The sequence below is a fragment of the Helicoverpa armigera genome, chromosome 31 (genome assembly GCF_030705265.1).
Source record: "Helicoverpa armigera isolate CAAS_96S chromosome 31, ASM3070526v1, whole genome shotgun sequence".
Lineage (NCBI taxonomy): Eukaryota > Metazoa > Arthropoda > Insecta > Lepidoptera > Noctuidae > Helicoverpa > Helicoverpa armigera.
In genome coordinates this window covers 4167677-4184031 of record NC_087150.1, presented here as the reverse complement: position 1 = coordinate 4184031, position 16355 = coordinate 4167677, and the positions used below count along the sequence as shown (strand labels likewise).

Here is a 16355-nt window from a genome sequence, read left to right as displayed (position 1 = left end):
GATGCAGCTGAGTACATGATCTCCTTAACCCAGTTACGCAAACGACCCTATAGAGTTTGGTAAGACTGGTTGTCAAACTTTCTGACTTTTGATTACCTGTAACGACTGTCAAAGATGTTCAAATGACAGTCGGGACCTACAGTTCTTCGTGCTTTCCGAAACACAATCATTGGTGTCCAAGATATACTAAGAAAGCACATAAAAACTTAGAAAAGTTGCATTGTTACTTGCCTGACCTATAATCGAACTCACACGCATACTTGAGAAGTTAGTTTTTCACCTAATAGACTACCAAGACTTATTATTATCGTAGTGTAACTCATAATCATGATCTTCCGATCCTTGTATCCTTTTCCCAAATATGTTGGGGTTGGCTTCCAGTCTAACCGGATGCAGCTGAGTACCAGGGTTTTACAAGGAGCGACTGCCTATCTGACCTCCTCAACCCAGTTACCCGGGCAACCCAATACCCCTTGGTTAGACTGGTTATATGATTATAGTGTAACTGAAATTATATGTATTATGTTCACAGGTGGCCCAGCGAATCAATGCAGATATGCACAGGGCTCTAGACGCGGCCGTCGCTAAGTTCGAAGCCGGAGATATTACCGGCGTTGTGGTGAGTTTACATCAATAATTTATTTATTGGTGTTTTCGAAAGAGAAGTAGGTAAAAAGAAAATCATCTAATGTTATAATTATGTCCTTTTAGAAGATTTTTATTTTTTTAGTAGTGTTTTCTTTCCGTCGCGTCGGTGTATTTTTTTGGGCCTTTGTGAATAGTAAACTAAAGTTTGCGATATCAAGCGATAACAATAGCCGGTGAAATGTAGCGCCATCATTTTTCTAGCTTTCACATACAAATACAATGTGCATTTACATTTACACACAATTATTGCTCACCCGCTCTCAATAGATACAATAACAGAAAACAATTATCCCACCAAAATTATTCAATGTCAAAAGTCTCTCTATTCAATCTTTTCATCATTCTCTAAAAGTATTGAGTTCTCATAGAAGCCAATTCCTGCTCAAATTGTTTTGTACAGGACAAAAATCAAAATCAAAATCAAAAGTCATTTATTCAAACTTGGCTGCAAAACAGCACTTTTCGAACGTCAAAAAAATAAATTTACAAAAGACAACCCCCAAAACGCCCACCCTTCTGTTGAAATTTCTAGTTCAAAATTCTGACAAATGTTGCAATCAATATTTAGTGACTATGACTTATATTATTCAACATTGGCACATACTCACACACTTATTCTATCTCCAGGAGCTCGAAGGCCTGATCTCCGTGAACCGCCTCTGTCACAAACTCCTCAGCCGGTATCTAACCCTGGACGATTTCGACGCGATCCTCCGAGAGTCCGACCACGGAGTCCTAGCTCCGTACGGCAGAATCACCCTGCATGTCTTCTGGGAACTCAACTTTGACTTCTTACCCAACTACTGTTATAACGCCGCTACTGATCGGTGAGTGAAAATCAAAAAAACTTGGCTGCAAAACAGCACTTTTCGAACGTCAGAAATTTACAAAAGACAGCCCCCAAAACGCCCACCCTTCACCACTTCCTATGTGTTTTTGCTGGGACGAAGATATGGTGCAACAAACTCCAAAGCAAGTTTAACTGACTTCATAAAAAAGGTGGTTCTCAGTTTCAACTGTATGTATAGTTATCGGCACGAATCTTGAGCTCTGACCTACATCTGCGCAGAAGTGATTTATTAGCAAAGAACCAATCCCGAGTGACGGCTATGACGAGATGCGCTGCGGGCCAATCACCGCCTTACCCCGCCCCCGCGCCTCACTAAATTACTTCTGCGGAGGTGAAGGTCAGAGCTCAAGATTCGTGCCGATAACTATACTAGCTACATTATTGACACTATGACGCGATCCTTCGCGAGACCACGGAGTCCTGGCTCCGTACGGCAGAATCACCCTGCACGTCTTCTGGGAACTCAACTTTGACTTCTTACCCAACTACTGTTATAACGCCGCTACTGATCGGTAAGTGAAACTCATCATCCGAGCCCTTTTCCCAACTATGTTGGGGTCGGCTTCCAGTCTAACCGGATGTAGCTGAGTACCAGTGTGCCACAAGGAGCGACTATCTGACCCCCTCATTCCAGTTACGCGGGCAACCCAATTCAAACTTTTCTGCAAAACAGCACTTTTCGAACGTCAGAAATTTACAAAAGACAGCCCCCAAAACGCCCACCCTTCACCACTTTCTATGTGTTTTTGCTGGGAAGAAGAAGTGGTGGAACAAACTCCCCAGCAAGTTTAACCGACTTCACAAATAAGAGGTTCTCAGTTTCAACTGTATGTATAGTTATCGGCACGAATCTTGAGCTCTGACCTACATCTGCGCAGAAGTGATTTATTGAGTCCCTTTTGTGGTATGAAGTGAGGCGCTAAAGCGGTGATTGGCCCGCAGTGCATCGCGTCATAGCCGTCACTCGGGATTGGTTCTTTGCTAATAAATCACTTCTGCGCAGATGTAGGTCAGGGCTCAAGATTCGTGCCGATAACTATACTAGCTACATTATTGACACTATGACGCGATCCTCCGAGAGTCAGACCACAGAGTCCTGGCTCCTTACGGCAGAATAACCCTGCATGTGTTCTGGGAACTAAACTTTGACTTCTTACCCAACTACTGTTATAACGCCGCTACTGATCGGTGAGTTTAGCCGACTTAAAAAACTAGGTTTAAAATAGTTAGTAGGGCGAGTTTGTTGCGCCACTTCTTTCCAGCTATTCAGTTTCAGTTCAGCAACTTTTCACTTTTTTTAGCTTCACTGGTAGCTAAAGTAATTAGATTAGCACTTTTTAACGTCAAAATTACAAAAATGACAGCACCCCTCTTTCATCACTACCTAGTGTTATGGCTGGAAAGAAGAAGCGGTGAAAACAAAGGAGATTGGGCAAGAATGTATGAAGTTTGGTCCAAATGTCCACCACGAACGAGACCTATATAGTTAAAAAGTCCACTTAATTTAGAGTAATTTTTACTAAGAAAGTAAAAAAAAAATAATGCCAAAAAAAAGTTATAGCCAAAAATGTATTCTTAATTTTCGGTAGTTTTTGCATGTTATCATTATTATTTTTTATTTTATTCCACTTCCATTTCCGCACTTTATCTAAAACTAAGTAAGAGTAAGACACATTTGCATAAAAACAGCCCATATTTTTTTGCCCGATGGATGTACGAATCACTAACCAATTGAGGCGCCAAAAGTGCTTGAATATACTCAGCGGTGCCTGGATTTAAGAAAGTTCCATGTAACTGGTGGTGCTTTCTCTCTAATAATGAACAATTCTATTTTGTCAGAAGTAACAGAAAGTACGAAAATCGAACATCACGAAAAGTAATTGAAAAAATTAAATTGAGAAAATCTATAAAATGTTTTATTTGATTTTGCTATAACTTTTTTCTGGCATTATATATTTTTTTACTTCCATAACAAAAAATGTTCTATATTTAACGGGCTATCTAGCCATATAGGTCTCGTTTGTGGTGGACATTTGGACCGGAATCGCCCAATGTCCTTTCCCAGCAACACCGCTGTCCACTTCAGAGCTGTCATCTGTGAAATACTCATTGGCATTATAATATGCCTTTTTAAAAAGAATTTCCTTAATTTTGATAAAAAAAAACTGTCCGTTAATTCCAACAGATGAACCAGAATAGGCTAGTTTCCTAAAAAATAATAATTAGTCCGTCTTGTAGATTGTCCAAAATTAAGCGATACGTATTTTTTCTTTTTTAAATTGGATCAGAACTTGTTAAGATATAGCGTGTTAAAGTTGAGTGTGACGTCACAAGTTGCTACAATTTTCAGGACACTGTGACGTAAAAGGCCCCCACTCCTAATTTTTGAAGTGTATTATCTTTGTCATTTTATGTTTAATTAAAAAAAGAAAAAATACGTATCCAATATTTTTTGATTATCTAAAAAGCGGACTAAATATTATTTCATTATTTCGACCCTGGACACTACCCTATTCTGTATTCTATGTATTTATGAGAATTCTGTATATATGAGAATAACCGCCGTAGCCGATAATCGGCTAGGAGGACTTCATGTTTAGATCTTAAGAATTAATGTTGCATATTAATCCAAAAGTTTTTGTGCGTGCCGAAGCGTGTTTTTTAGTTTTTTAAACTATCAATTTTATAGTTATTTATTTCTTTTCTTCCAGTTTCGTAAAATGTCGCGGCATTCAATTCGCGGCGGGCGTATCTCGTGAGAAGCCTCAGCAGTACGGACATGCGCTGTTGTGGGGCTCCAAGCAGCTCAGCCTCGCCTACTCAGCTCAGTACGCTCAGTACGTTGGTGAGTACACTAGTTCACTACGTACACTGTTTACACCATTAATCCTAGATACATTTGGCACTACTTACTTTTTTTTAACGACGCCTAAAATCATCAAATGTGTGTGTCAACCTCCCGCTGTGGGTGACGCGCGGTGTGGGAGTGTCAGACTCTTACTGACTAAACACCGTCGTGTTCCGTCGTAGGCCGCGTATGTACCAGGGCTGCGGTAATTCGCGCGAACAGTCCCGCAGTAGATAAAAGTTATCTGGCTTTTATTTATTATATTGAAAAATCGGCCCTAAGAGCTCTGCCTCATTAAGACACCATGGCGACGACACGCCGGCTAGGTATCCAAGCAGTTAATATTGAAAAGGACATTGGGCGATTCCGGTCCAAATGTCCACCACAAACGAGACCTATATGGCTAGATAGCCCGTTAAATATAGAACATTTTTTGTTATGGAAGTAAAAAAATATATAATGCCAGAAAAAAGTTATAGCAAAATCAAATAAAACATTTTATAGATTTTCTCAATTTAATTTTTTCAATTACTTTTCGTGATGTTCGATTTTCGTACTTTCTGTTACTTCTGACAAAATAGAATTGTTCATTATTAGAGAGAAAGCACCACCAGTTACATGGAACTTTCTTAAATCCAGGCACCGCTGAGTATATTCAAGCACTTTTGGCGCCTCAATTGGTTAGTGATTCGTACATCCATCGGGCAAAAAAATATGGGCTGTTTTTATGCAAATGTGTCTTACTCTTACTTAGTTTTAGATAAAGTGCGGAAATGGAAGTGGAATAAAATAAAAAATAATAATGATAACATGCAAAAACTACCGAAAATTAAGAATACATTTTTGGCTATAACTTTTTTTTGGCATTATTTTTTTTTTACTTTCTTAGTAAAAATTACTCTAAATTAAGTGGACTTTTTAACTATATAGGTCTCGTTCGTGGTGGACATTTGGACCAAACTTCATACATTCTTGCCCAATCTCCTTTGAAATGTTTGCTATCTAACTCACTTGGCGACGGTTTGGCAAATTGGAAGCGTGGCCACGAGCTACAGTTCTCTACGTGGCTTCTGGATACCCTGGCAGCTTGGCGACGTAGCCACTAATGCCACTATAATGTACACGGTAAAGTGCAACTCGCGCACTCAGTCGCCAGTGTGGTCGCCAGTCAGCGTGCGATTAATGAGGCAGAGCCTCCTCCTCCGAACCTTTTTCCCAACTATGTTGGGGTCGGCTTCCAGTCTAACCGGATGCAGCTGAGTACCAGTGTACCACAAGGAGCGACTGCCTGTCTAACCTCCTCAACCCAGTTACCCGAGCAACCCGATACCCCTTGGTTAGACTGGACTTGGTTGTTAGATTAATGAAGCAGTTCTAAGTGAAATATAATTTTTGTTCCCAGGCTTCGTCGGCGCCCAACACCTGCACGCCCTAGTCCGCCTCCTCGGCTACCAAGGCGTAGCAGTCGTGGTCTCCGAACTCCTGGACGTAGCCCGAGGCCTAGTCCACGGCTGCATCGCGCAGTTCACTCGAGCACTACAGGCTGCCATGCCTCGACACTGCAAGCTGCCGAGATATGACTACGGCTCCAACGGTGGGTCATCTAATATGCACATCCATGTTCATCCTTCTAAGTAATTTATAAGAGACTAGCATCTGCCAGCGGTTTCACCCACATCCCGTGGGAACTACTTCCCGTACCTGGATAAAAAGTAGCCTATAGCCTTCCTCGATAAATGGGCTATCTAACAATTCTTCTTCTTTCGTGTCGATGACATGTCTTATAGTGAGACTACACTATGTCAGTCCAATATGCCGTCACAGCGAGAGCACGGCCGGATGCGCTCATTAGGTCCTCCCGCGAGCAGGTTTCAGGGCACAGTTGACATGCGATGAGGTGGGACATGGTCTGCATAGCAGCCCTGCATTCGCACCCAAGGTCCACCTCGCCCATGAAACCCCACCTGGATCGATTGTCTTTGCTCCTGCCATTTGGACATCCATCATAGTCCATCATCTATGGTCAGCGTCCCCCTAACTATTCTTAAAGCCTCATCCGTTATCTTGCTGCGATAATTTTTCATCCATCATGGTGGTGATAGGTCTTCCAGATTATCTATATTTACTCTAGCGGAGTTTCGACCACAATTGAGAGTACAATTGTAAAGCATTTTTGACTAATAGAGGTAGTATAATAATGAAGAAAATGGGTAAAAAAGTTGTGTTGCTTCGGGCTTCTGCGATTTAATCTATGAAGCGGAAAATATTGCCACATATGTATTTGTTATTTTTACAGATAACGTTATCAGAAAAACAAATACCAATGAAAATGTTTCTCTAAAATATTACGTCTATTTGCCACATATCAGTCTTCGACTCATAAAAATAATTCTGAATTGATTTTACACGGAAAATCATAGAAAAAATAATTTTTTTATTTTATAAAATAATAAACAATTATTAAATAATAAACAATAATTGTTTTAAGAAAACTGACATTTAATTTGTCTTCAGGGAACTTTTGTCTGACCCCTTTCAAAAACTATATCAAATAAATAATCAGTTCTTCACCATCTATTTTCTTTCCCAGGTGTCCTAGGCTACTACCACGCTCAATTGACGGATATAGTACAATACCCGGATGCCAGGACCGAGCTGTTCCACGCGTTCCGAGAGCTAGGGAATATCATACTTTTCTGTATGCTTATTGAGCAGGTGAGCATAAAAGTTAAACTTATCTAAAGCAGCTTTCAATACTCTATCTATCTGTTGGATTGCTGCCTATGGAATGAAAGATATTTAAGCTAAAGTTAATGTTCATGCACAATTATTGTCTTTGCATGACTCGGCGACACCGCCACTTCTGAAATTGCTTGAACGATTTTTAACCGATTGCGAGACTTTCAAGACTAGCAAATAAAGATAAAAAGTCATTTATTCAGTGTAGGCTACAAATCAGCACTTTTTGAAAGGTCAAATTTACCAAAGACAGCCCCCAAAACGCCCGCCCTTCACCACTTCCTGTGTTTTTGCTCGGAAGAAGCAGGTAGCTAATGTAATAATGAATAACTCAAGCTTCTTTTTAATCGGTTGCGGGAACCAGTTCACTCCTTGAGACAAGCGAAACCGCGGGCGGTAGCTACATCTAATATATTTTTATGTATTTTTGTAAATATAATAAAACATATAACATTTGCTTTAGGCGCTGAGTCAAGAAGAAGTGACAGATTTGCTTCACGCGGCGCCTTTCCAAAATATTCTGCCGAGGCCGTTCGTTGCAGGTTTGTATATAAATACATTTTTGAAACATTCAGAATATTTTCTTTGATAAGGTAGTATACACCCTTGAAAAGTTAAATAAAAAATATTTTAACCTGTTTTTAATACTAAAAATAAGTTTTTTTTAAAAATTAAAATTGATGTTTTTTTTTTGAGTTTCATGCCTCATATACGAAGCCATTATAATTCGCGATTCTTTATTTTGAACTAGCTTCTGCCAGCGGTTTCACCCGCATCCCGTGGGAATTACTTCCCGTACCGGGATAAAAAGTAGCCTATAGCCTTCCTCGATAAATGGGCTATCTAATACTGAAAGAAATTTTTAAATCGGACCAGTAGTTCCTGAGATTAGCGCGTTCAAACAAACAAACAAACTCTTCAGCTTTATAATATTAGTATACATTCCATGAATTTGTAAAAAAATGAAACTTTCAAGCTTACGTAAAAAAAAAAAAAACTAAAATAATCATAGGTATGGAACCCTTGGTATACAAGTCAAACTCGCATTTGCCAGTTTTATTTTTCAAAATAAGCGTCGTGCATGACTTATTCAATAGTTAAAATATAAATATAAAAAAATATAATTTATATTATATTTTTTATATTTTATTTTTACCACAGAGGGAGAGAAACCAGAGACAAAACAGAAGCGTCTAGAAGCCAAGTACGCCGCCCTGCAAATTGTGCAGAACGTCGACAAATATGGTACTGCTAAGGTAAGTTTATATCATCCTACTTATATGATAAATGTGAAAGTTTTTGAGAATGTATGGATGTATGTTTGTTATTGAATCACGCAAAAATGGCTGGACCGATTTGATTGAAATTTTGTATGTAGATAGGTGATACCCTGGATTAACACATAGGCTACTTCTTATCAACACACCACGCGGGCGAAGCCGCTGGCTCCCGCTAGTTTATATTAATAATAGCGACCCGGTACGTACTTTGCTACGTTTAGCAAAATAACAAAAAAAAAAAATGATATGAAATTAATTAATAATGATGAATACATGAAGAACCGATCGACCGATTTTGTTTAAACTACATAAACCTTAAATAGTCCGAACAAAGCCTAAATTCGGATGATGATTTGATTTCGGTATGTGAAACCGTTCCCGAGTTGTAAAATGACAACGGAAAGTGTCATAATTTTTTTATACGTAAATACTTCTAAACTTAAGTATTATAAAGAGGACCATTTTGGCACTAAAGGTTCCAAAACTATTGAACCGATATGAGTTGGTAACACTTTCACTGTTAGGAAGCTATAATATCCCCAACTAAGTTAGGCTATATTTTATCTGGGTCATAGATTTTTATCCCTCTTTCTCGCAAAAACTAATCTTTGACGATCTTAGCATATATTGCATTTATTCTGAGATACAAGCTTATATATCCGAATAATGACATATATTCTACTTTTATCCAGTTGTAGGAAGTAGTCAACTTATCATATTTCTATATTTCCTTCACAGCAAGGCCAACTCTCCCGCGAAGGCGACCTCCTAACCCGCGAACGTCTCTGCTGCGGACTCTCACTATTCTCCGTAGTACTGCGCCGTCTGCGCTCGTGCCTCACCGCGCCCCAGTGGCCCGCCCCACCCGCGCCCCACCACCACGCGCCCCACCACACTGACACCACCACCGAGTTCCACAGGTAACATCATCTGCCTAGCCTCTTCATTATACTCAGTAGTACTGCGGCGACTGCGCTCGTGCCCCACCCGCGCCCCACCACCACGCGCCCCACCACACTGACACCACCACCGAGTTCCACAGGTAACATCATCTGCCTAGCCTCTTCATTATACTCAGTAGTACTGCGGCGACTGCGCTCGTGCCCCACCCGCGCCCCACCACCACGCGCCCCACCACACTGACACCACCACCGAGTTCCACAGGTAACATCATCTGCCTAGCCTCTTCATTATACTCAGTAGTACTGCGGCGACTGCGCTCGTGCCCCACCCGCGCCCCACCACCACGCGCCCCACCACACCGACACCACCACCGAGTTCCACAGGTAACATCATCTGCCTAGCCTCTTCATTATACTCAGTAGTACTGCGGCGACTGCGCTCGTGCCCCACCCGCGCCCCACCACCACGCGCCCCACCACACCGACACCACCACCGAGTTCCACAGGTAACATCATCTGCCTAGCCTCTTCATTATACTCAGTAGTACTGCGGCGACTGCGCTCGTGCCCCACCCGCGCCCCACCACCACGCGCCCCACCACACCGACACCACCACCGAGTTCCACAGGTAACATCATCTGCCTAGCCTCTTCATTATACTCAGTAGTACTGCGGCGACTGCGCTCGTGCCCCACCCGCGCCCCACCACCACGCGCCCCACCACACCGACACCACCACCGAGTTCCACAGGTAACATCATCTGCCTAGCCTCTTCATTATACTCAGTAGTACTGCGGCGACTGCGCTCGTGCCCCACCCGCGCCCCACCACCACGCGCCCCACCACACCGACACCACCACCGAGTTCCACAGGTAACATCATCTGCCTAGCCTCTTCATTATACTCAGTAGTACTGCGGCGACTGCGCTCGTGCCCCACCCGCGCCCCACCACCACGCGCCCCACCACACCGACACCACCACCGAGTTCCACAGGTAACATCATCTGCCTAGCCTCTTCATTATACTCAGTAGTACTGCGGCGACTGCGCTCGTGCCCCACCCGCGCCCCACCACCACGCGCCCCACCACACCGACACCACCACCGAGTTCCACAGGTAACATCATCTGCCTAGCCTCTTCATTATACTCAGTAGTACTGCGGCGACTGCGCTCGTGCCCCACCCGCGCCCCACCACCACGCGCCCCACCACACCGACACCACCACCGAGTTCCACAGGTAACATCATCTGCCTAGCCTCTTCATTATACTCAGTAGTACTGCGGCGACTGCGCTCGTGCCCCACCCGCGCCCCACCACCACGCGCCCCACCACACCGACACCACCACCGAGTTCCACAGGTAACATCATCTGCCTAGCCTCTTCATTATACTCAGTAGTACTGCGGCGACTGCGCTCGTGCCCCACCCGCGCCCCACCACCACGCGCCCCACCACACCGACACCACCACCGAGTTCCACAGGTAACATCATCTGCCTAGCCTCTTCATTATACTCAGTAGTACTGCGGCGACTGCGCTCGTGCCCCACCCGCGCCCCACCACCACGCGCCCCACCACACCGACACCACCACCGAGTTCCACAGGTAACATCATCTGCCTAGCCTCTTCATTATACTCAGTAGTACTGCGGCGACTGCGCTCGTGCCCCACCCTCGCACCACTTTCGCCCCACCACCACTCCACCCTCACCCCACCTGCACCCCACTCTCGCCCCACCCGCACTTCACCCCCATATTAATAACATCAAATAGCATCGCAAAAACGCCCCCCTTTCACCACTTCCTAGTGTTATGGCTGGAAAGAAGAAGCGGTGAAGAACAAACTTCCCAGCAACACAGATGTCTATTAGAATTTCAATATTTATTAAATACATTTATGTACACAGTAAGCACACGAAAGAAGTAGAAGTTACATAAAATAGTACGAAGATACTGCTTATTTCTAATGAAGTCTCTTCCAGCAGACCCGCAGACCCCATTTTAATGATTATTACACGAAAAGATTTGCACAAGAATTCACCTTTTATTTAACTTTTTTTGGTGTTTATGGCGACTATTCCTATTTGGTAAGAAGAAAGAAAATGTATTTGTTTACACAAAAATTACAACAATTTATGTGAATGTAAAAGTAATATGTATTTTGTTTCAGATTGTGGTCTGCTCTACAATTCCTGTATTGTATCCCCGTTGGAGACACACAGTTTACTGTTGAGTGAGTATATTTAAATTTCTTAATAAAAATTAATCGAGGTTTTCCCCACGACCACGCTTGTTTCACGAGGAAACTACTTCCCGCAACGAGAAAAAGTAGCCTTTTTTCATGCATTGATTATTATTTGTGTGCAAAATTTCATCGGATCAGTAATTTTAATTAATTTACTGTTTTCTTTAATATCTACCTTCATTTTCTTCGAAGATTCAGCTTCCTGAAAATAAGTAAAATTATTTGTTTACCCTCTTTTTTTAACCTAAACAGTCCTATTAGCAGTTACCTCGATGATATTCATGTCATTCTTTGCAGCCCTTATTCACGACACGAATTAAAACTAATTTTATTAGGTTTAAACGGAGTTATTCGTTCTTTAACAGCGAGTTTCTTCATCAAAAGTAAAAGCCAAAGTAATGTCATAAAGTAAAAGTAACGGTCAAATTCGTTTTTTCTCAAGGCAAAACTCTCAGTTAAAATCGTGAAATAAACGAATTTGACCGTTACTTTTACTTTATGACATTACTTTGGCTTTTACTTTTGATAAAGAAACTGGCTGTAAGACAAAAATAAATTATATACTTTTTTACTTTTGTGTAACAAAGAACAACATATATTCTCCAGGGAACTATTCGGAGAAGGTCTGCACTGGGCCGGTTGCACTATCATAGCGCTACTAGGACAACAGCGGCGCTTCGAAGCTTTAGACTTCTGCTATCATATACTCAAGGTGCAGCGTGTTGATGGCAAAGATGAACTCGTTAAGGGGATTGTGAGTATTTTTATTATTTTTTTTTTATTTATTTATTTCGGATGCCAACAGTTATTACATTAAGTATAGGAAAAACGATACATGCAAAAATGTTACAAGCTAAATGCATAACCTATTACAGGCAAACAGTTCTTAAAAGTACTTAAATATAATTTTTATTAGTAAGTAGCTTTCGCCCGTATTTTCACCCGCATACCATGCAAACTATTTCCTGTATCCGGTTGGAAACAATAAGTATCCTATGTCCTTCCATTTCCAATTTCTAGCTAAACCGGTTTAGTCGTTCTTGAGTTTTAAGTAGTGTAACTATCACGACTTTCTTTTATGGTGAATTGCACCATTTAACCATAAAGTTAACCAAACCATTCTATTGTCAAATCGTCGATTTTACCAGTTTGTTATGATACCATTACCATTTGGATAGGTATTCAACTAAAGTTATTAAAAAAAAAATACATTAAATAACAATTAGTCATTAGAACAAAAATTATGCTAAGCAGTATGTTCTATGTACCTATGTAAAAAAGCAAATGTACCTACTAGATTAACAAAAAAAAACACATTTTAATATACTTAAATTACACATATTATACACATTTCACAGCCTCTGAAACGCATGGTAGACCGTATCCGTCGCTTCCAAGTGCTCAACTCTCAGATATTCGGCGTGTTAGCGCGACACCTCGCGGCGGACGACGAGAGGGCTGGAGTAGAGCATGTTCGCTGCTTCCCACCGCCCGCTGCACCGCACACTGCTTAAGGTAACTTGATGAAATTCTCCACGTTATTCTCCATCTTCTCTACCTTCTTCACATTATTCTCCATCTTCTTCTCATTTTTATCAATCTTCTCCACGCTCCATACTCTATTCTCCAACTTCACCTTCTCCAAATTTTTCTTCATCTTTGTATCCATTTTCTCCACACTCCACCATACTCTATTCTCTATCTTTTCCACCATACACTATTCTCCATCTTCTCCACCATACACTTTCCCCATCTTCTCCATATTTGTATCCATCTTCTCCACGCTCCATACCCTATTGTCCATGTTCTCCACCATGCACTATTCTCCATCTTCTCTACATTGGTATTCGCCTTCTCCACCATGTTAGCCATTTTCTGCTCTGTATTCTCCATATACTTAGGTTCTTCCATTAATTATTTTTTTTGCGTAATTGAAAAATGGTTCAAATGTTTCTCTAAACACGATTGTTTTTATTTTTTACAGATATGGAGCCCTGAATCATGAAAGGGAAGATAAACGTTTAGATAATAGTTTAAAATAGAATTTAGTTTAAGAAAAGATAAAATTATTATTCCATTTCCAATAAGTATAAGCACAATAATTAAATATACTAGCCGAAATACGTATATGAAATACGACAAAAGCATTTGTCTAAACTCTCCCTTCTGTTTTTAACCGACTTTTGAAAAAGAGGCTCTGTATTTGACTTAAAAAAAAAACTGTGTCTTTTTCAATGTGCTTTTTAGTATTTTTTTGAAGTAAAAATGAATTTTAATCATGATTAGATACAAAAATGCTTATAAATAGGTTTATTTCTAAGTAATAAAATACATATTGTAAGGATAATTATTTCTAGCGTATCTTAGGTATAATAACCAATGCTAGCTATTCACCGCGGTTTCACCCGCGTCCCGAGGGAACAACTTCCCGCACCTGGATAAACTATTTAATATATCCTTTCTCAAATTCTAGATTATGTATCTGTGTACCAAATATTATAATCGGTTCTATAGTTTTGGCGTGAAAGCGTAATAGACAGATAGAGTTACTTTCGCATTTTGTAATAATGATTGATATTAAGAAAAAAAAATAAAGTTGGGTATTCTTCTAAATTCATTCAAAAGACGATTTTTCAATCATTATTTAACTTCTATCTGAGGAATAAATATAGCGTATTGACTTATTCTATATACAAAATGTAATAGTAAAAAAAAAAACTAAAAACACGCTAGTCATGTATTGTCATCAGAACTCAGAGCGTGTGCAAAATTTCATCCTGATCGAAGACCGGGAAGTGGGTCAAATTGAGATTCCAAGATTTTCTTACATACATAGTTACAAGTGAAGCTAATATAAGCGTGTTAAAAATCTGTCAAAACGTCAAATATATTTTTAAGATTAAATTTCTTACAATATTATTTCCTTCAATATTGTTTTTTTTTTGTATTAGTGTAAATTTGTATCCACTTTAAGACATTATTTGTATTAATAAGTATATGACTTGTGTTACACTTATTTGCTTATGTATACAAAGAACTTGAAAATTCCACATTATTATGCATTTATATTACCCACTAACAATATTACAAATTATAAAAAGTATTTAATTCAAAATTTAAGTCTTAAGTTATATTTCTATAACATAGGTAGGTAGTCTTTGGCAAAAAGCCGAATTCGTCTTTTCAAAAATTTTCCGGCGGATCGTATTATCTCGCTAATGTTTAGAATGTATTGAAATGTACGTTAGTTTAAGATTTTTATGACTTATTTAAATAAAATATAGATTCTAACGTATTTTTGTTGTTTTCTTTATTAAGTATATCTTCACGTTCTTGTCTAATGGATGTCCCTAAGTTAATTTTGCCACCGACTTCTAGGCCGATGCACGTATTTTAATTAGTTTTTTTTACTTATTTTCTTATTGGAAAACCAACGGCTAAACAAAACAATGTTGTAGACATATATAAGGTGTAAAAAAAGTAATGTTCAAATTATTATTTACGTATTCGTAATAAAAAAACTCATATAGTAAAAAAAAAAAAATTGAGAATCGGAGCACTTTTGTTTTTTTACAGAAAAAAAATAATGTAGGGTAGTTTTTGTATGCGCGCTGTAAGGGCTGCGCTCGCGGATCGGCGCCGCGCTGCCTACCCGCTCTCCGCAGTCGTCCGTTATCGGTCGCGCTAGAAGGGTGTGTTGTGCCGTTACTCTCGCGCTCACGCAATTCCGTGTAAAATATCTAAAATGCCGTTTACGTACTCAAATCGCGAGTATTTAGATATGATAGTGTGCTATGTTGTGACCGGTGAAAGTTTGACCGCAGCACGTAACCGGTACCGTGAATTGTACGGTAACCAGCGACGAGTGCCTGCGATTCAAACAATCCTGGGAGTGTACCAGCGCTTACTCGACAACGGACAGTTTCGACCTCATCAAGCCGATACCGGGAGGCCACGCATCGCTAGCGACCTTGAAGAACGAGTACTGGACTACTTCAGTGACAACCCACACGCGAGCACACGTGATGCAGGTCGGGACTTAGGCATAAGTCACACTACTGCCTGGCACATTCTACGTGAAGAAGGCCAACATCCATACCACTTCCTTAGAGTACAGGAACTGATACCTACAGATTTTGAACCGAGGCTGGCATTTTGTAGGTGGTTGGTGGAAGAACCTAGCAGGAACATTTTATGGAGGGACGAGTCCACGTTTAGTAGAGTGGGCTTATTCAACATCCACAATGCTCACTGGTGGTCGTACGAAAACCCGCACGCTGTGGTTCCAGACCATTTTCACCACCGGTTCTCAGTGAATGTATGGGCTGGAATCATAGGGCAGACGGTACTCGGACCTATCTTCCTAGAACGCCTAAACGGTGAAACATATTTAGGATTGCTTCAGTCTGTGCAAGACATGTTGGAAGATGTGTCTCTTGCCGAAACAAGGCACCATTTTTTCCAGCAAGACGGAGCTCCTGCACATTATCACCGAGCAGTTCGTTCGTACCTCGACGCTACCTATCCTAACCACTGGATAGGCCGTGGAGGACCTATTGCTTGGCCTCCTCGATCGCCCGACCTTACACCCCTAGATTTCTATCTCTGGGGCCGTGTAAAAGACTTAGTGTATGGACACAGTGGTAACAATATTCGAAATGTGGACGAATTAAAAACCCGCATAGTGAGTGCATTTAACGTGGTTATAAGTGACAGAGACACATTAATCGCGGTAAAAAACAATGTGATACGTCGTGCCCACTTGTGCATTGGTCAAAATGGTGGACACTTCCAGCATCTTTTGTAAATAAGGTAAGAATTTATACCTACTTCTATGAAATGGT

General features: G+C 40.8%; 1 protein-coding gene across 3 annotated transcripts; it reads left to right on the top strand.

Moving 5' to 3' along the window:
- The first annotated feature begins 535 nt into the window (after positions 1-535).
- LOC135119221 (cytoplasmic FMR1-interacting protein-like) lies at positions 536-14381 on the top strand. Of its 3 annotated transcripts, XM_064043314.1 has the most exons (12): positions 536-619; positions 1276-1475; positions 4210-4343; positions 5749-5940; positions 6937-7061; positions 7549-7627; positions 8247-8341; positions 9104-9285; positions 11437-11499; positions 12118-12265; positions 12870-13026; positions 13496-14381. In XM_064043314.1, exons 1-11 carry the CDS (start codon positions 557-559, stop codon positions 13023-13025), a joined length of 1437 nt encoding a protein of 478 aa, XP_063899384.1. In that variant the 5' UTR covers positions 536-556; the 3' UTR covers position 13026; positions 13496-14381. The 3 variants fall into 3 exon arrangements, with proteins under 3 accessions (XP_063899384.1, XP_063899386.1, XP_063899385.1); XM_064043316.1 differs by lacking the exons at positions 536-619; positions 1276-1475 and adding an exon at positions 1912-2010; XM_064043315.1 differs by lacking the exons at positions 536-619; positions 1276-1475 and adding an exon at positions 2563-2686.
- Positions 14382-16355: the final 1974 nt, after the last annotated feature.

Bases quoted from the DNA above. Each gene is read 5' to 3' on its own strand.
- LOC135119221 (XM_064043314.1), top strand. From the start codon at position 557: ATGCACAGGGCTCTAGACGCGGCCGTCGCTAAGTTCGAAGCCGGAGAT. The intron at 7,062-7,548 runs GTGAGCATAAAA...CATTTGCTTTAG, and splicing joins TCTGTATGCTTATTGAGCAG to GCGCTGAGTCAAGAAGAAGT. The intron at 12,266-12,869 runs GTGAGTATTTTT...CACATTTCACAG, and splicing joins ATGAACTCGTTAAGGGGATT to CCTCTGAAACGCATGGTAGA.